The sequence below is a fragment of the Lycium barbarum genome, chromosome 6 (genome assembly GCF_019175385.1).
Source record: "Lycium barbarum isolate Lr01 chromosome 6, ASM1917538v2, whole genome shotgun sequence".
NCBI lineage: Eukaryota > Viridiplantae > Streptophyta > Magnoliopsida > Solanales > Solanaceae > Lycium > Lycium barbarum.
The window spans coordinates 124,431,318-124,448,987 of NC_083342.1; the positions used below are offsets into that span (position 1 = coordinate 124,431,318).

A 17,670-nucleotide genomic window follows, 5' to 3' on the forward strand; every position below is an offset into this window, starting at 1 on the left:
ATTCGAGACAGAGGGAGTGTAAAACAAAATAGCGACATATAATTTGAGACAGAGGGAGTAATATATATTTGGTCTTTCCAATAAATAAATAAAATGCTTATTTGGTGAAAAATAAGATTTTTTGATAATACACGGTAATATATAAATACTAAAAAGCAGATTAAACTTATTTCTAAGCATTTTTTTTTTTCAAACACTGAAGATATTTTAAGTTAAAAGATTCTTAAATTCAACCGATTCAAATCAAAACAAGATAAAAGTCATAAACTGGGACTGAAGAATTAGACAGGCCTTCACTTTTATAATTTTTCTTTAAATATTATTGATCTAAATTGGTCACAATTATATTTCTTTTCTATATGGTAGCATTTAATTAGCAACACACACACAAAAAAAAAAACTTGATTACTTAAAATTTTATACGAGTACTTTTCATTATTTATTTAATACAAACACTAGTTTCCGTCTAGTTCATTTTACTTGTCATTCTTACAAAAAATATATGACCCAAAATAGTTGTCAATTTAAAAAATCAAGATATAATTAGTTATTAGTTTTTCACCTTTATCCGTACTCAATAAATGTGGTGAAAAAGAGAGTAATATTAAATTGATATAAAAAATAAAATAAAAATAATTTAGTCAAATTATCCTTTTAGTTAATGTTTTCTTAAGGGGGGCATGAAAATAAATACATGACGAGAAGGAGTAGATTATATACAAATACTTTTAGAGATAATATTTTTTACTTATATACCAAACACAAGAAAATAAATAAGAAACACACTTATATCCTTAAAAAAAAAAAAAAAACATTTTCCTCCATACCAAAACACACCCATCATCTTCTCTTTCTTTTTTCTTAAAAGGAAAAGAAAAAGCATTTCCATAATAATACAGAGTAAAATGTTAATTCCATTAGTCACTCCATTATATTCGGGAAGTTTCACCTAAGCATTCTTCACATTCCCCCAAAAAACACATTCTCTTAGTTTTTGCAGAAAATGGCGGTGAATGGAGTGTGTACATCGACGGATGACTTCCTAAAACGGTGTTCGCAATCAGGTGATGCAGCTTACAGTACTCTCCGATCACTACTTGAACGACTGGAGGATCCGGCTACCCGTAAAGAAGCTCGGATCTTCCTTGCTCTTCTTCAAAAACAATTTGCTACTAAAGAAGCATCCGATCAATGCCTTCAAACGTATCATTTCCAGATTCAGGATATTGTCCTTGAACAATATGAAGGTAAATTCCCTTTTATAATCATCAATTTGCTTGTATAAGTCGATGTCTGGATATGTAGATTTGTTCACTTCTCATCACATATGTGTATTTTGGCAAAAAACGAGGTTCATGAGCTATTATTTACTCTGTTCGGTTTTATTACTATTTGTACAGTTGGAGATTTGTCTCTGACTGCAATTTTACTTGTATAATCTTTTTCATAATATAGCTGTACGTGTATGTCGATGAGTGGATGTGTAGATTTGATCATTTTTTTTTTCTCTTCTCATCATATTTTAGTTTCGTAGTCATTTTTTAATTAAAAAAACAAACTGTATATTCTTCATCAGAATTGTCGCTTGTGTATTTGGTAAACAAAAAAAAAAAATGAGGTTTATGAGCTTTTAGTTTCTCTGTCCAAATTTGTTTGGTGCTATTACTATTTGTACAGCTACAGAATTTCTATTTGACTGCAATTTTTTAAGCAATTTGGAAATTTGATTGTTACGTTTGCTTGTGTAATTTGTTACGCCCTCAGTACATTTTTTACTTGTCCTATATACTAAAAATGGTGACCATATTTACTTGTCCAGTTTGGAAATCCAAGAGATAATTTACCGTTTCATACCTATTTTACCCTTATTATTAATTATTGGGTTTGGCAAGTTCAAAGAATTCTTAATGGTTGCACAACTTTTAAAGTATGTTTTATTGATTTCAATCATTAGGTTATTTAGCAATAACTAGAGGTGATATAGTAAAATTTTTATTCTATTTTTGACTCCTTAATAGGTGTGCCAAGTCAATATATGACAAGTAAAAATGGACGGTGTGAGTATATTATAGATGTACGTGTACGTCAATGCGTGGATGTGTAGATTTGATCAGCTTTTTTGTTCTATTCTCATCATATTTAGTTTCATCGTCTTTTTTTCCTTTTATTTTTATTTAAAAACTGTAGATTCTTCATTGGAATTGTTGTTTGTGTATTTGATGAACAATGAGGTTCATAAGCTTTTACTTCAAATGTCCAAATTTGGTTGGTACTATTACTATTTTTGTACAGTTGCAGAATTTTTCTCATGACTGCAATTTTTTTAAACAATTCAGAAACTTCTTATAGAAAACTGATACTTACAGTGTTTTTATGTAGATTTTGAACATGTATTAAGAACTCAATAGTCGAATAACACAAATCGTACTCCAAATCCTGTTGTTCTTTTAGGGACGGAGGGAGTATTATAGTTTAATTTCACATTATTTGATAGTTGTGCTTCTATGAATGATTTGTAGTTCCTTTAAAGAAGGTAGAAACATTTGGTTATGGTAGTTTTAGGTTCAGCATTTTTTAAAAATATTTATTGGAATAAGAGTTGTTCGAATGGATGGTGAGATTCATAGAGCTGAACCCAACTAGCTTGGGAATGAAGCGAATAGTAGTTGTTGCTGTTTTAAGGAATAAGAGTTAACATGTGAGAGCCCAAAGGGAATGAGAAAGTGTGAGGGATTCACAGTTCCTTGGTTTCATTCATCAGGTACACTAGGAAATGTGAAGGGACATGTTTAGGTGGATCTTGATTTGTCAGTGATACCTCTGTGTACTATCGCTAAAAAGAGGATTGGCTTACTTGTAAACCTTGTTGAAGGAAGCTGTTCCTTCTACAGAGTACACGAATATTAGGAGGATCATCTTCTATAGGTGTTCCATTAGACTTTGGAAACTTAAATTCGGCAAGTTAAGCTTTGTGTCAGAATGTGTGCACTGAGCGTAAAGTAGTTCTGCAGAAGGGGCACCTCAAGTATGGAATAGAACTCTGGATCCTTCATTTCCAACTTCCAAATTCTCTGCATGTTCACTCTTTCTTTCTGGTCCACAGCCTCTAATTCATTTTATTCACCTGGTCCTTCACCATTGACTATCATTCACGCCCATTGGAGTTTTTATTTATCATTCTTTCTCTCTGTACATATCATATTCACTCAAAGCATTGCTCTCTTTGATCATTTTGATACAAAAATTGGGACACTTCTACTCCCTCTATAGCAAGTTGAACATTTTTGTGCAGATGGAGATACTATGACTTCTAATCTAATAGATTCTGTAAAGCCTGTCATAGCCAGAACTTGAGAACATAATAAAAGTTTTAACATCAAACCAGCGACCTTTACCTAATTCTCTGCCATCAGAGCTCAAACAACGTCTTCATTTCTCCCTGAAAATCTCGTTTAAGCTTCAGAAATTGGTTCCGACATTCACACGAAGAATTCTTCACACACCTGCTATTAATCTAGCGGGCGTGTCCTCCTCAACGGTCAAAAGGCAAGCTTATCGTGTACTCAGGTTCAATGATGTAGTTTAAGGCATTGCCAGTTTCCACATTGATGACGTAGAAGTCCAACTTATGTTCTGAACTCCTTTTTACTATTAGTTGTTTTAATGCCATTCAGATATATTGCCCCAGAAAAATGAAAAAGGAATTAATTTTGTTGAGAACAACAACTCCCCACCCCACCCCACTCCTTCCTGGAAGCGAACCACAGCCGGCGGGTATACTTTTCCGGCGTGAACAGTACTTTTTTTTCTCTCTCTCCTTCTCTCCTCTTCTCTTCTCTTTTCTTCTCTTTTCTTTGTTTTTTTTTGCCTCTTGTCTTCTCGTTTCTGCATTTGGAAACCTCCGCCAGTGGGTTTCCGGCGGTGAACAGTACTCCGTCGGTGAACAGTGCTCCGGCGTTAACAGTACTCCGGCGTGGAACATGTTTTTTTTGTTTTGTGTTTTGAAATTGTTTTCACCTGGAGTTGATACCTCTGGTGGCTCATATTAATTCATGTGTCTTTTAACCTTGTTAAATCTTGCCTGCTACACATTCTTGACTCTTGACTTTAAATTCTTGCCTTTATTCCTTTAGCTTATAGTGCTATCTTTCTTGTCATAGTAACCTAACTTGCATATAGTCTCTTGATAATTATGCTTTAGTATTGATTTTGTTTATTTTAGATAAATCTTTGATTTGCTTTTATTCCCCTTAGTGGCTATAGTGAGTGATGGTAGACTAGGGTCATGTTCTCGGTCGGGGACGGGGGCTAAAGTTAGAGGGGGTAAGTGGGGTCAGGAAGCGTCTAGGTTGAGAGTAGGGTCCTGGAACATTGGGACTTTGACGAGGAAGTCCATAGAGCTAGTTAAGATTCTTAAGGAGAGGAAGATTAATATAGCTTGCATCCAGGAGACCAAATGGGTAGGATCTAAAGCTAAGGATGTGGACGGGTATAAGTTTTGGTTCTCGGGTAAGTCAATGTATAGGAATGGGGTAGGTATTTTAGTAGATAGTGAGGTAAGGGACCAGGCTGTAGAGGTTAGGAGGGTAAATGACCGGATGATGGCGGTTAAGTTAGTTGTGGAAGGCTTTACCTTGAACATTATTAGTGCTTACGCGCCACAAGCGGGCTTGGACGAGGAGGAGAAGAGGCGCTTCTGGGAGGATTTGGATGAAGTGGTGGGAGGTATACCGCCCACCGAGAAGTTATTCATAGGGGGAGATTTCAATGGACACATCGGCTCAACCTCGGGGGGTTATGATGATGAGCATGGAGGTTTCGGCCTCGGAGTCAGGAATGGAGGAGGAGTCTCACTTTTAGATTTCGCTAAAGCCTTTGGATTGGTAGTAGCCAACTCGCGTTTCCCGAAGAGGGAGCAGCACTTGGTAACCTTTCGTAGTTCGACGGCTGCGACGCAGATAGACTTTTTGCTCCTTAGAAAAGAGGATAAAGGTCTTTGTAAAGACTGTAAGGTCATTCCGGGTGAGAACCTTGCGACCCAACATAAGCTTTTGGTGATGGATTTAGGGATTACGAGGAAGAAGAGGAAGAGGGTCGCGGATGACCTGCCAAGGATCAGGTGGGGGAGTCTGACTTTGTCGAGTGCCCAGGAGATGGGGGAGAAGTTGATGGCTATAGGGGCTTGGGAGAGTAGGGGGGACGCGAGCAGTATGTGGGATAGGACGGCGAGCTGCATTAGGGAAACAGCTAGAGATGTCCTGGGAGTCTCGAGAGGTCGCCGTGGTAGGCGACGTGGGGACTGGTGGTGGAATGGAGAAGTCCAGGGAAAGGTGGAAGCAAAGAAAGTGGCGTACGCGAGGTTGGTAGACAGCAAAGATGAGGAGGAGAAGCGGACGAATAGGGAATCGTATAAGATTGCGAGAAAGGAAGCAAAGTTGGCAGTTTCGGCGGCAAAAACGGCAGCTTTCGAACGTCTATATGCAGAACTAGAGGACAAAGGCGGGGATAAGAAGTTGTTCAGGCTAGCCAAGGTGAGGGAGAGAAAGGGAGAAAAAGACCAAAATCATCCATAATGTTTGGGTTTGGATCAAAATCATACATATTCTTTCACATGGTGCACTAATAGTACATTATGTTTGCATAAGTGGTGCACTTTTAGTCACAATCCCAAATAAATTTAACGGAAAAGAACAAAAATGCCCCTGAACTTTTAGAAAAGGTATAAAAATACCCTTTATTCATCTATTTTGCTAAAACTACCCCTCAATTCAACTTTTTGAGAATTTATTCCCCTTGACTAACGGACAACACTAATGTTTTTTTAAAAAAAAATAAATAAATTGCACATGACATTTTATTACTGAAAAATTGATTTATTCTTTTAAAAAGAAATCTGAAAAATCGTTATTTGTAGAATAAGGAAATTTTTTTTTTCAACATCCATTTCTTTAAAAAAACAAATGTAGTAAGCCTTTTATATATATATATATATATATATATATATATATATATATATATATATATATATATATATATAAAAAAAAAACAGAATTGGATTTTCATTAAAACATATGGAATTTTTTTAAGTTTGGAAAAAAAAATTTAACGGGTGGAAACCCCATTTTTTTTTTTAGAAAATTCAATTTTTAAATCTGAAAAACTGATTGTTTTTTTAAGTAAAATGTGCAAAACTAATACTCCATAATTTTCTTCTAGATTTAAAAAAAGATAGTTTTCTGGTTTTTTTTTAAACACAGTTTTTCCATAAAAAAAATAATTTTTTCAGATTTTTATAAAAATCCAATTTTTCACATTTTGAAAAGAAAAAAAATTAGTGTTGTCCGTTAGTCAAGGTTTTACTCGTTAAAAAAAAGTTTTTCAAATTTAAAAAAATTCCAAGGTTTCAGATTTCTTTTTAAAAGAATAAATCAATTTTTCAGTAATAAAATGTCATGTGCAATTTATTTATTTTTTTTTTAAAAAAAATTAGTGTTGTCCGTTAGTCAAGGGGAATAAATTCTCAAAAAGTTGAATTGAGGGGTAGTTTTAGCAAAATAGATGAATAAAGGGTATTTTTATACCTTTTCTAAAAGTTCAGGGGCATTTTTGTTCTTTTCCGTTAAATTTATTTGGGATTGTGACTAAAAGTGCACCACTTATGCAAACATAATGGACTATTAGTGCACCATGTGAAAGAATATGTATGATTTTGATCCAAACTCAAACATTATGGATGATTTTGGTCCTTTTCTCGAGAGAAAGGCACGGGACTTGGATCGAGTAAACTGCGTCAAGGACGAGGATGGCAAGTATTGGTAGAGGAAGCTCTCATTAGACGGAGATGGCAGTCATACTTCCATAAACTCTTGAACGAGGAAGGTGAGAGAGACATTGTGTTGGGAGATTTGGAGTACTCTGAGAGGCGCCGCGACTTCGGGTATTGTAGGAGTATAAAGGTGGAGGAGGTTAAGGGTGTTGTTCGCAGGATGCGCAGGGGAAGAGCTACCGGTCCTAACGAGATCCCTGGGGAGTTTTGGAAGAGTGCGGGCAGGGCAGGTTTGGAGTGGTTGACTGGATTGTTTAATGTTATTTTTAAGACGGCGAAGATGCCTGAGGAATGGAGGTGGAGTATGATGGCCCCTTTGTATAAGAACAAAGGTGATATTCAAAGTTGCAACAACTATAGAGGGATCAAGCTGATAAGCCACACTATGAAGGTGTGGGAAAGGGTGGTGGAGATGAGGGTGAGAAGAGGCGTGCCCATTTCAGAGAACCAGTTCGGATTCATGTCAGGGCGCTCGACTACAGAAGCCATCCATCTTGTGAGGAGATTGGTGGAGCAGTATAGGGAGAGGAAGAAGGACCTGCACATGGTTTTCATCGACCTAGAAAAGGCTTACGACAAAGTGCCAAGAGAGGTTTTATGGAGATGCTTGGAGGCCAAAGGTGTGCCTGTAGCGTACACTAGGGCGATCAAGGACATGTATGAGGGAGCCAAGACCAGGGTAAGGACAGTGGGAGGAGACTCGGAGTACTTTACAATGGAGATGGGGTTGCACCAAGGATCAGCTCTTAGCCCATTTTTATTTGCTCTAGTGATGGATTGTCTGACGCGGCGAATTCAAGGTGAGGTGCCATGGTGTATGTTATTTGCGGATGACATAGTCTTGATCGACGAGACACGCAGCGGAGTGAACGCTAAGCTAGAGGTTTGGAGACAAACTCTGGAGTCTAAAGGGTTCAAGTTGAGTAGGATCAAGACAGAGTACATGGAATGCAAGTTCAGTGGCGTGACACATGAGTCTGGCATGGAAGTGAGGCTTGGTACCCAGGTCATCCCAAAGAAAAGAAGTTTCAAATATCTCGGGTCTATTATACAAGAAAATGGGGATATTGATGATGATGTCTCACATCGTATTGGCGCAGGGTGGATGAAATGGAGGCTTGTTTCAAGATTGCTGTGTGATAAGAAGGTGCCACTAAAACTTAAAGGCAGGTTCTACAAAGTGGTTGTGAGACCGACCTTGTTGTACGGGGTAGAGTGTTGGGCAGTCAAGAGCTCTCATGTCCAAAAGATGAAAGTTGCGGAAATGAGAATGCTGCGATGGATGTGTGGGCACACCAGGCGAGATAGGATTAGGAATGAAGATATCCGGGATAAGGTTGGAGTAGCATCAGTGGAGGACAAGATGAGGGAAGCGAGGCTGAGATGGTTTGGGCATGTGAGGAGGAGAGGCACAGACGCTCCAGTGCGGAGGTGTGTGAGGTTAGCTATGGATGGTTTCAGAAGAGGTCGGGGTAGGCCGAAAAAGTATTGGGGAGAGGTGCTGAGACAGGACATGGTGCAGGTTCAGCTTACCGAGGACATGACCCTAGATAGGAGGTTTTGGAGTTTTGGAGGACTCAGATTAGGGTAGAAGGCTAGTAGGTAGTCGTTGTTTCGATTTATAGTTTATTGCCCTTTGTTTCTTGCTACTATATGTGGTTTCTTGTACTTCGATTATCTTATTTATCTGTGGTAGCTACTGTTCCCTTCTTTTCAGACTGCTTTATTTTGACTTATTCGCTTTTTTTAGTTTTATTTGCATTCTGCTTTGAACTGCTTGTGCTTATCTAACCTTTCTCGTTGTGATTTCTCTTGAGTCGAGGGTCTTTCGGAAACAACCTCCCTGTCTTCCGAGATAGGGGTATGGTCTGCGTACACTTTACCCTCCCCAGACCTCACATTGTGGGATTTCACTGGGTATGTTGTTGTTGTTGTAGACTTCTTCTCTTAGTACGCCTGTCTGTTTATTTTTTGTAGGTTTCCAGAAGCGAAAGAAACTGACAATGATTGTCATCCCCAGTATCTTTATCCCAGAGGATTGGTCCTTCACCTTTTATGAGGGACTAAATAGACACCCTGATTCCATCTTCCAGGACAAGACAGTTGCAGAGCTGGGATGTGGAAATGGATGGATATCCATTGCCATTGCCGAGAAATGGTCACCATCAAAGGTTGTGCTTATCAATAACCGTATTTTAGACTTTCTCTTGCAATTTTGAGCTACAGGAAATGATGCTTTGGTTGAGGGAATTGCTTACAGATTCCTTTTTCTTTAATATCGTTTTACAGGTATATGGGCTTGATATAAATCCAAGAGCAGTAAAGATCTCGTGGATAAATTTATACTTGAATGCTCTGGATGACAATGGCGAACCCATATATGATGATGAAAAGAAAACACTACTAGATAGGATAGAGTTTCACGAGTCTGATCTGCTCTCTTACTGCAAAGATAATCATATAGAACTTGAACGAATTGTTGGGTGCATACCGCAGGTATTGCTACAACTTGCATGCCATGTTATGGTTATCTACACAATTGCCTTTTCCCTCTTTAGTCTTAACAGAGCTAGAGATCCTGAGTATGTCGTGGCAGTTGATGGAAGTTTATGGTCACATATTCTGATTTTTATGCATTTTGCTTGTGGATGCAGATTCTTAATCCAAACCCAGATGCAATGTCCAAGTTGATTACTGAAAATGCTAGTGAAGAATTTCTGCATTCATTAAGCAATTATTGTGCGCTTCAGGTTGGGTGATAAACTGATTAACAAGTCATTGATTGGTAGAAAATGCCCTTGCTTCTTTCCACACTGAAACTATGTTTTTTTCTTAATCGTGTCTAGGGCTTTGTTGAAGATCAGTTTGGCTTAGGGCTTATTGCAAGGGCAGTAGAAGAAGGTATTTCTGTCATAAAGCCATCAGGCATTATGATCTTCAACATGGGAGGCCGTCCAGGGCAAGGTGTCTGCAAACGATTATTCGAGCGCCGTGGTGTTCGTGTTAACAAGCTTTGGCAAACTAAAATTCTTCAGGTGGGTGAATTATCTTTAACTGAGATAACAGTTACAACAGACTATGCCTCTAAACAGTAGGTTAATGCAGGCAGCTGACACAGATATATCAGCTCTAGTTGAAATCGAAAAAAGTAGCATGCATCGCTTTGAATTTTTCATGGGACTTGTTGGAGATCAGCCTATCTGTGCTCGAACAGCATGGGCTTATGGCAAGGCTGGTGGCCGTATCTCTCATGCTTTGTCTGTGTACAGCTGTCAAATTCGTCAGCCAAATAAGGTAATTGTAAAGGGCTTACATATGTTCAGATCTGGTAATTGAAATTGAGGATATACAGTTCAAACTTCAAAGCACTGCAAAAGCGTGTAAAACTGATTCAGCTGAACTGACAGGTCAAAAAGATATTTGAGTTCATCAAAAATGGATTCCAGGATATCAGTAATTCTCTGGATTTATCATTTGAAGATGATGCTGTAGCAGATGAGAAGATTCCTTTCTTAGCTTATCTTGCTAACGTGCTTAAGGAGAACTCTGTTTTCTCATATGAATCACCAGCAGGAAGTAGATGGTTCCGCAATCTGATTGCTGGCTTTATGAAAACATACCACCATTTTCCTCTTATGGCTGACGTAAGATTGTTTTAACTTTGTTATTTTTCTTTATGCAAGATTTTTTTGCTGATATATTGGAGACTAAGAAGGGTTGCTGCCAGAGATGGCCTTGTAGAGAGTGCCATGGTGGATATGGAGCTTGTTGTGCGAATGTCTATTTTTTTAGGGGAAAAAGGGGTTTTGCTTGTTGTGTGAATGTTAGCATATAGTTTCTACTTAAACAGTCGTAGGCTTATTGCTTACATCCATAATTGTCATATTTCTCTCTGAAGTAATCTAGAGAAGCCACTTCTTTTAGTTTTCCTGCTCAATGCTTTAACAAACACGAGTTAGCCTTGCAAAGTTGCAATAATCGGTGTGAAATGCAAGTTAGGATGCACTGAACACTGTACCTTCATGGTAAGGCATCAACGGGAACTGTAAGTTCTATAGAAAATGTAATACAACTAATTTTTCGTAGTCAGCTGCTGCAAGCCACATAACTAGGATTATCTGACAAGTCATGCAACAGATACATCTTTAAAAAAGTAGTTAAGATTTCAGCTTTCTAGACTGAGCTGGGGGACTTTAGCGGAAGCATCTTTCGAGGATTTATTTCTGCAAGCATATTGCATTTATTATGTATTCTAATATGGGCGTCTCGATTTTATGTCAGAATGTCGTTGTCTTCCCTTCAAGGGCTGTGGCGATAGAGAATCTGTTGCGGTTATTCTTGCCACATCTAGCAATTGTGGATGAGCAACTGTCACGACACCTGCCTAGGCAATGGCTGACATCATTGAAAATTGAGGTATTTGCTGTCCATCTCGGTTTTGAATGTAATCCTTACCATTCCTCCCAGAAAAAAAATCATGTATTTGTTTCACTAGCCTGATGGAAAAATGTAGTTCTCTATAAATACCAAGTTTACTAATGTTTCAACTTTTAATAGTACACGAAGTGAGCACTTGAAGGGATATGTCCGTTCATCTTTCATGAGCATTCTTATAGGGTTTATTGATCATTTTTAACCATTTTGAAATCTCGTCTTCATGCAGAAAAGTCAAACTGAAAGTAACTCAGAGGATATCACTGTTATTGAAGCTCCACGCCAATCTGATTCGTTGGTTGAACTGATAAAGAAGTTGAAGCCCCAAGTTGTAGTTACTGGGATGGCGCAATTTGAATCAGTTACTAGTTCTTCTTTTGAGTACCTACTTGACACCACTAGGGAAATTGGATGTCGTCTATTTTTAGACATATCTGACCAGTTTGAGCTATCCAGCCTCCCCAAATCTAATGGGCTCCTGAAATACCTTGCTGTAAATCCTCTTCCCTCACATGCTGCTATTGTCTGTGGCTTAGTAAAGAATCAGGTAGGTTTATTTTTTCCCATAACTATATGCTAGTGCATTTCTAAAAGATTTTTAGGTCCTGTTTTGTCATTTGTTTCTATGTTATCTGGCTGGTATATTTAGCTGGCTTTATATTTGTAGCTCTTTTGTTTTTCAGGTATATTCGGATCTGGAAGTTGCTTTTGTCATATCAGAAGACGAAACTATCTATAAAGCATTATCCAAAACCATGGAACTACTACAAGGAAATACTGCTCTTATAAGCCAATATTATTATGGCTGTCTTTTCCACGAGCTTCTAGCTTTTCAGCTTGCAGATCGACATCCACCTGCTCAGGTTAGTAGTTCGGCTCTTTTGTGATTGCCTAATGGAAAAAGTTCTTTAGCCTTGCTGTTCAGATGTGTGAATTTGCTAGTCAATGCTATAGCCATTGGATGTAAGTTGTAAATATAGCACTTTAAGTTTTTCGTCTCTGGTATAAAATCTAATCTGGTTATCTTGCTATTGCTTTTGCTTGCTGCTACTGCCTATTTTTGTCTTGCTATGAGCCCAGGGTCTCCCGGTAACAGTCTCTCTACCTTCCAAGGTAGAGGTAAGGTCTGCGTACACACTAGCCTCCCTAGACCCCACTTGTGGGATTACACTGGGTATGTTGTTATAAAATCTGATCTGGAGTATAAGAAAATGTAAATAAATCAGGACAGTGAAGAAAAGAGAAAAAGAAGAGAAGGCCTGCCTTTTAACTTTGAGTATCTCGATGTTACACTCGTTTTCTGGATTCTATCTGTATATGTGGCTGTCCTAAATAATCATCTTACTTGTCTATAAAGATTTCCAATGTGGGCTGAAAGGAAAAAGTCTGGCAATTTGGCTTTCTTTTTTGGCGCCTTTATTCATATTAAATTCTCTAGAGAGAGAGTTCTGGCGAAGATGGAATTTTCTTGATTTTGAAATGGGCTGCATTATGCTGACTTAAAGCGCTCCAAATTCCATCAAAGCAAGCACCAAATTGGGTTTTAAGAAATATAGAACCTATTTTGAATCACCATTTGGCAGGGGTTCTAGGACATGGGTCTCTCTCTTGGGGGGCCATCGAATCGTAATACTATTATTAAATAGTAATAAAAGGAATGTACCACACAAGATATTTTAAATCTTGGAATGTGTGCACTCTCCTACTTTTTCATTGCACATGTCTCTTTAAACTCTGCCTAAATTAGCTGTTTGAGCACTATGTACTAAAAGTTCCTTCTACACATTCTCCCAGAGAGGAGCCGAGAAGTTGAAAGTATCCAAGATGATTGGCTTTCCTAGCTCGGTATCCTCAGTACTCAATCATGCAGAGTTATCTGTTACTGATACAGATAATGCTCTGATTCACATGGATGTAGATCAAAGTTTTTTACCTATACCAACTCCTGTCAAGGCAGCCATCTTTGAGAGCTTTGTGAGACAGAACATTGCAGAGTCAGAAATTGATGTCACAAGCAACATTAGACAACTAATGGAGAGTAGTTATGGTTTCCCAACGAACAACAAGACAGAATTCATATATGCTGACTGCCCTCTTGCTCTTTTTAGCAAATTGGTACTTTGTTGCGTCAATGAAGGTGGGACTCTATGCTTCCCAGCTGGCTCAAACGGTAGTTATGTGTCTGCTGCAAAATTTGTGAAAGCAAATATAGCATACATACCTACAAATCCAGAGGAAGGGTTTAAATTGACGCAAAAAGCGGTTGAAAGTTTTTTGAAGACTGTCAACAGACCTTGGATTTTTATTGCCGGACCAACTGTCAACCCTACTGGGCAGATTTACAGCAATGAGGAGATAAAGAGTATATTATCTGTGTGTGCCAAGTTTGGGGCAAGGGTCATAATTGATACTTCATTTTCTGGTGTGGAGTTCAACTCCAAGGGCTGGGATGGCTGGAATTTGGAGGACACTCTAGCAAAACTGAGATCTGAGAACCAGTCTTTCTGTGTTTCTTTGCTTGGAGGATTGTTTCTGAACATGCTTACTGCTGGAGTCACATTTGGATTTCTGCTTCTAGACCAGCCTGCTCTAATTGAGGCGTTCCACAGTTTTCCAGGTTTGAGCAAACCTCACAGCACTATCAAATACCAAGTAAAGAAGCTGTTGGATCAAAGAGAACGAACAGCAGAACTTTCCAATGCAATCTCAGAGCAGGAAAATATTCTGGCTAGTCGATATAAGCTCTTGAAAAAGGTATTTGTTTTTGTTGGAAAGGTCAATTCACATTAATTATATGTTTATTATTACTTCATCTTCTGGTCATTTCTGTATCAGCATTCGAACTTTCGTCATGAGTCATCATCTTGACTAAAAGGGAATGCATTAGAGTCACTGCTTAGACCATTTTCTCTACTTTATATATTAGGTATTTCAGTGAAACTCGTCGAAGAATATAATATTCAATTAGCAGTAATCAAAGCACATCTTAGTTATAAAAAGGAGCAAATTGCAGCTATGTTCTGTCAGCTACTATAGCATGGACTTCAAATTGAAGGACCATCGAAGGAACATAGGAATGCTTTAGCACAAATTGCTCATATGCTGTTGTGGCCAAACCATGCGACTGAATTCTAAAATACATGGCATCTGTTTTCTCACCATTTGAAGAAAATTAAAGTCGTGTCCAGCCTCCTAATATATAATTTGTTATAAATAGCTTCCAAGTTGGTAATTCTTGACTGTAATTCTCTGATACAAATTGTCCTGATTTATGTGTAACAGACCCTTGAAAGTTGTGGTTGGGACGTGCTTGAGGCGCATTCTGGTGTTTCAGTGGTGGCAAAGCCATCTGCCTATCTCGGGAAGGCAGTTAAAATCGGCCAAGATTCATCTTCATGGGAAGGTAAACTTGATGACACAAATATCAGAGAAGCCATGCTTAAGACCACTGGTTTGTGCATCAATAGCTCTTCGTGGACTGGAATTCCTGGTTACTGTCGCTTCACCATTGCCTTAGAAGATGGTGATTTCGAGCGTGCGTTAGCTTGCATTGTCAAATTTAGAGATATGGTCAGTAAATGAAAGACAATCCAGCCAAGGCTGGTCTAAGTGTCTCTCTCTCTTTTAAATTTTTTGCTTTTCACAACTTGGTTGTTGTGAAATAAGCCCCAATCCGGTGCGTAAGAACACCTGAATATCTGTTTTTGCGGCAACTTGGTTTTTGTTTAACGCATCTGTATACGAAAATCTTTGATGCTCGATTTGATTCCTTCCATGATATTTGCGGAGGACTATCGGCTATACTTCGTTTATTGGAATTACATTCGCTTAACAACTAAGAAAACTTTATTTTTCTTTTTACCCCTCTACCAATTACCAACCTTATTATTGGGGTGAGGTTGTCTTATAAGTTTTGGTTTATGGTGGATTAAACTTGATATATACTCCCTCTTATCTCAATTTACTAGATATGCTCGTGCTGCGCACGGGCCCAACACTTCGGATTATAATGTATTTATTTATATGTAGTTGTGTTTAAATAATAATAATAATAATAATAATATATATATATTATGTTCAAAATACAATTAATATAACATTGTAGTTTGTGCTCCGTATTTAAAACTTTATTTTATTCGTGTTTGCTATGAAAATTTATTAATGCTTTTTAAAAGAGAAGACTTGTTTAAAAGAAAATTATTTTCCTCCCTTTGAGATAAAATAATAGCAATATTTAAGCATCAGTTGATATTTTCAATTTTAATTCAATTAATTTAAAAGTGTAAAATATTTATTATTTTTTATCAAATTTTGATTTGGATAAATTTAATTCACATTATTAAATTAATTTTACCTGTTTGAAACGAAACAAAATAGAAATTAATTTTCTATTTAAACGAAGAAATGCTATTTTTAAATTTTTAGTAAATATTTTCGGTTTAACTCATTTTACTTGTCATGTTGTCTTTTGCATGGTTTTTTTTAAAGAAACGTGAATTAGAATTATAATTTGACTAATTTATCTTATTCATTATTTGATCTTCATTTGATATTAATCTCTTTTCACATTTATTAGAGTAAGAATAAAAATAAAAAAGTAATTAAATTGTATCTTATTTTTTAAATATATATATTTTAAGTATATTTATTTTAGTAAACATAATAAATAAATGACATGGCGGAATAGTAAATACAACAATTAAATATTTTGAAGAAAAGTAATAATATGAGGTTCATGTTTTTTGCTGTGCAATAATTTCATTTGCTCTCACTAATGGGTTAATATGCATGTGGCAATGAATCCACTATTATTGACTTGATGGGGATACTTTGGGAATTACATGAATATTGTTTGATTTTTTAGTATGTGGGGTGCACGTTTTTTTTTTTTTTTTTTTTTACGTTGTCTTTTTTTTTCTTTTTAATATGGGTCCATTTTTTTTTCATGAGTATTTTAAGTATGTTGTTGTACAATAATTTCATTTGATCCCACTAATGGGTTGATACGCATGTGGCAATGAGTCCATCATTATTGATTTAATTGTTTGATTTTCTAAGCATTTATTTTTTAACACTATTTGTTTTATTAATATGGGATTCACTTTTTTTTTTAATATTGCTTGATTCTGTTAATATGGGGTCCACTTTTTTTTTCCCGTGAGTTTGGATGTGGTGAGTTTCACCTTTTTTTCTTCCTTTTTTTTATTGCTCGGTGTTATTTAGTATGGGGCTCACCTTTTTTTTTAAGGGACAACGGACGATGAAGCATGGGTCTAATTATATAGTTTCTTTTTTTATTTTATTTTTATTTTTTATATTGCTTGGTGTTGTTTAGTATGGGGCTCACCCTTTTGGACATTATTAGTTTGCACTATTTTTATGCATATAATATAATATATATATATATATATATATATATATGTAATATGTTCAAAACACGATTGATATAACATTGTAATTTGTGCTCCGTATCTAAAACTTTATTATATTAGTGTTTGCTAAGAATACAAAGTCTGCACTTTTTTTTTACACTGTTTATTTTTTTAATATGTGATTCACTTTTTTTTTTTATATATATATTGCTTGATTTTGTCAATATGGGAAACTATGCTCAAAACACGATTAATATAACATTGTAGTTTATGTTCTGTATTTAAAACTTTATTATATTAGTGTTTGTTACGAATACACATGGTGTTTAATATGGGGCCCACATTTTTTTTAATATTGTTTATTTTTTTAATATGAGATTCACTTTTTTTTTTTAATATTGCTTAATTTTGTTAATATGGGGTCCACTTTTTTTTTCCCGTGAGTTTGGATGTGGTGGGTTCCAATTTTTATTTTTTATTTTTTAATACTGATTGGTGTTTAATATGGGGCCCAATTTTTTTTTTTTAATATTAGTTGTTGTTTAATATATATGGGGCCCATTTTTTTTTTTTTACAATTTTGTTTTTTTTTATTTTTTATTATGGGCTGTTTAATATGGGGCCCAAAATATTTTTTTTTCATGTGGGGCCCCACAACGGAAGACGAAATAGTGGTAAAACCCGTGCTTCTTAATAGTAGTAATGTAATCTTTTATTTTTGTTCTGTCCCAAAAATATTGTCATTTTGTTTATATTTAGAGACAATTTAACTTTATGAGATAATCTATATTTAACTTGTTTTGAACCACAAAGTTCAAAAATCTTACTTGTTTCTTAAACTCCGTGCATAGCTAAGAGCCTGTTTGGATGGGCTTATGTCTATAAGCTGCAAACAGCTTATAAGTTAAAAAAAATAAGTTGGGGGTAGTTTAACTTATTTTTTTTGGCTTATAAGTTGTTTTCAGCTTATAAGCTGCTTTAGATAAGCTAAGTCAAATGGGTCCAATTATTTTTTTGAGCTTATTTTAAGCACAAAAT

General features: G+C 36.4%; 1 protein-coding gene across 1 annotated transcript; it reads left to right on the plus strand.

Annotated features, from left to right (window-relative positions):
• Window positions 1-880: 880 nt before the first annotated feature.
• Window positions 881-15,121, plus strand: LOC132598588 (methionine S-methyltransferase). Its single transcript, XM_060311549.1, has 12 exons — window positions 881-1,247; window positions 8,804-8,997; window positions 9,116-9,322; window positions 9,481-9,576; window positions 9,673-9,861; window positions 9,932-10,120; window positions 10,234-10,470; window positions 11,108-11,242; window positions 11,490-11,807; window positions 11,944-12,123; window positions 13,055-14,014; window positions 14,543-15,121. The coding sequence occupies exons 1-12, from the start codon at window positions 1,004-1,006 to the stop codon at window positions 14,840-14,842; spliced, it is 3,249 nt and encodes a 1,082-aa protein (XP_060167532.1). The 5' UTR covers window positions 881-1,003; the 3' UTR covers window positions 14,843-15,121.
• The last annotated feature ends 2,549 nt before the right edge of the window (window positions 15,122-17,670 follow it).

Coding starts and splice junctions, on each gene's coding strand:
- LOC132598588 (XM_060311549.1), top strand. CDS start 1,004: ATGGCGGTGAATGGAGTGTGTACATCGACGGATGACTTCCTAAAACGG. Junction 10,471..11,107: donor ATTTTCCTCTTATGGCTGAC/GTAAGATTGTTT, acceptor ATTTTATGTCAG/AATGTCGTTGTCTTCCCTTC. Junction 14,015..14,542: donor GATATAAGCTCTTGAAAAAG/GTATTTGTTTTT, acceptor TATGTGTAACAG/ACCCTTGAAAGTTGTGGTTG.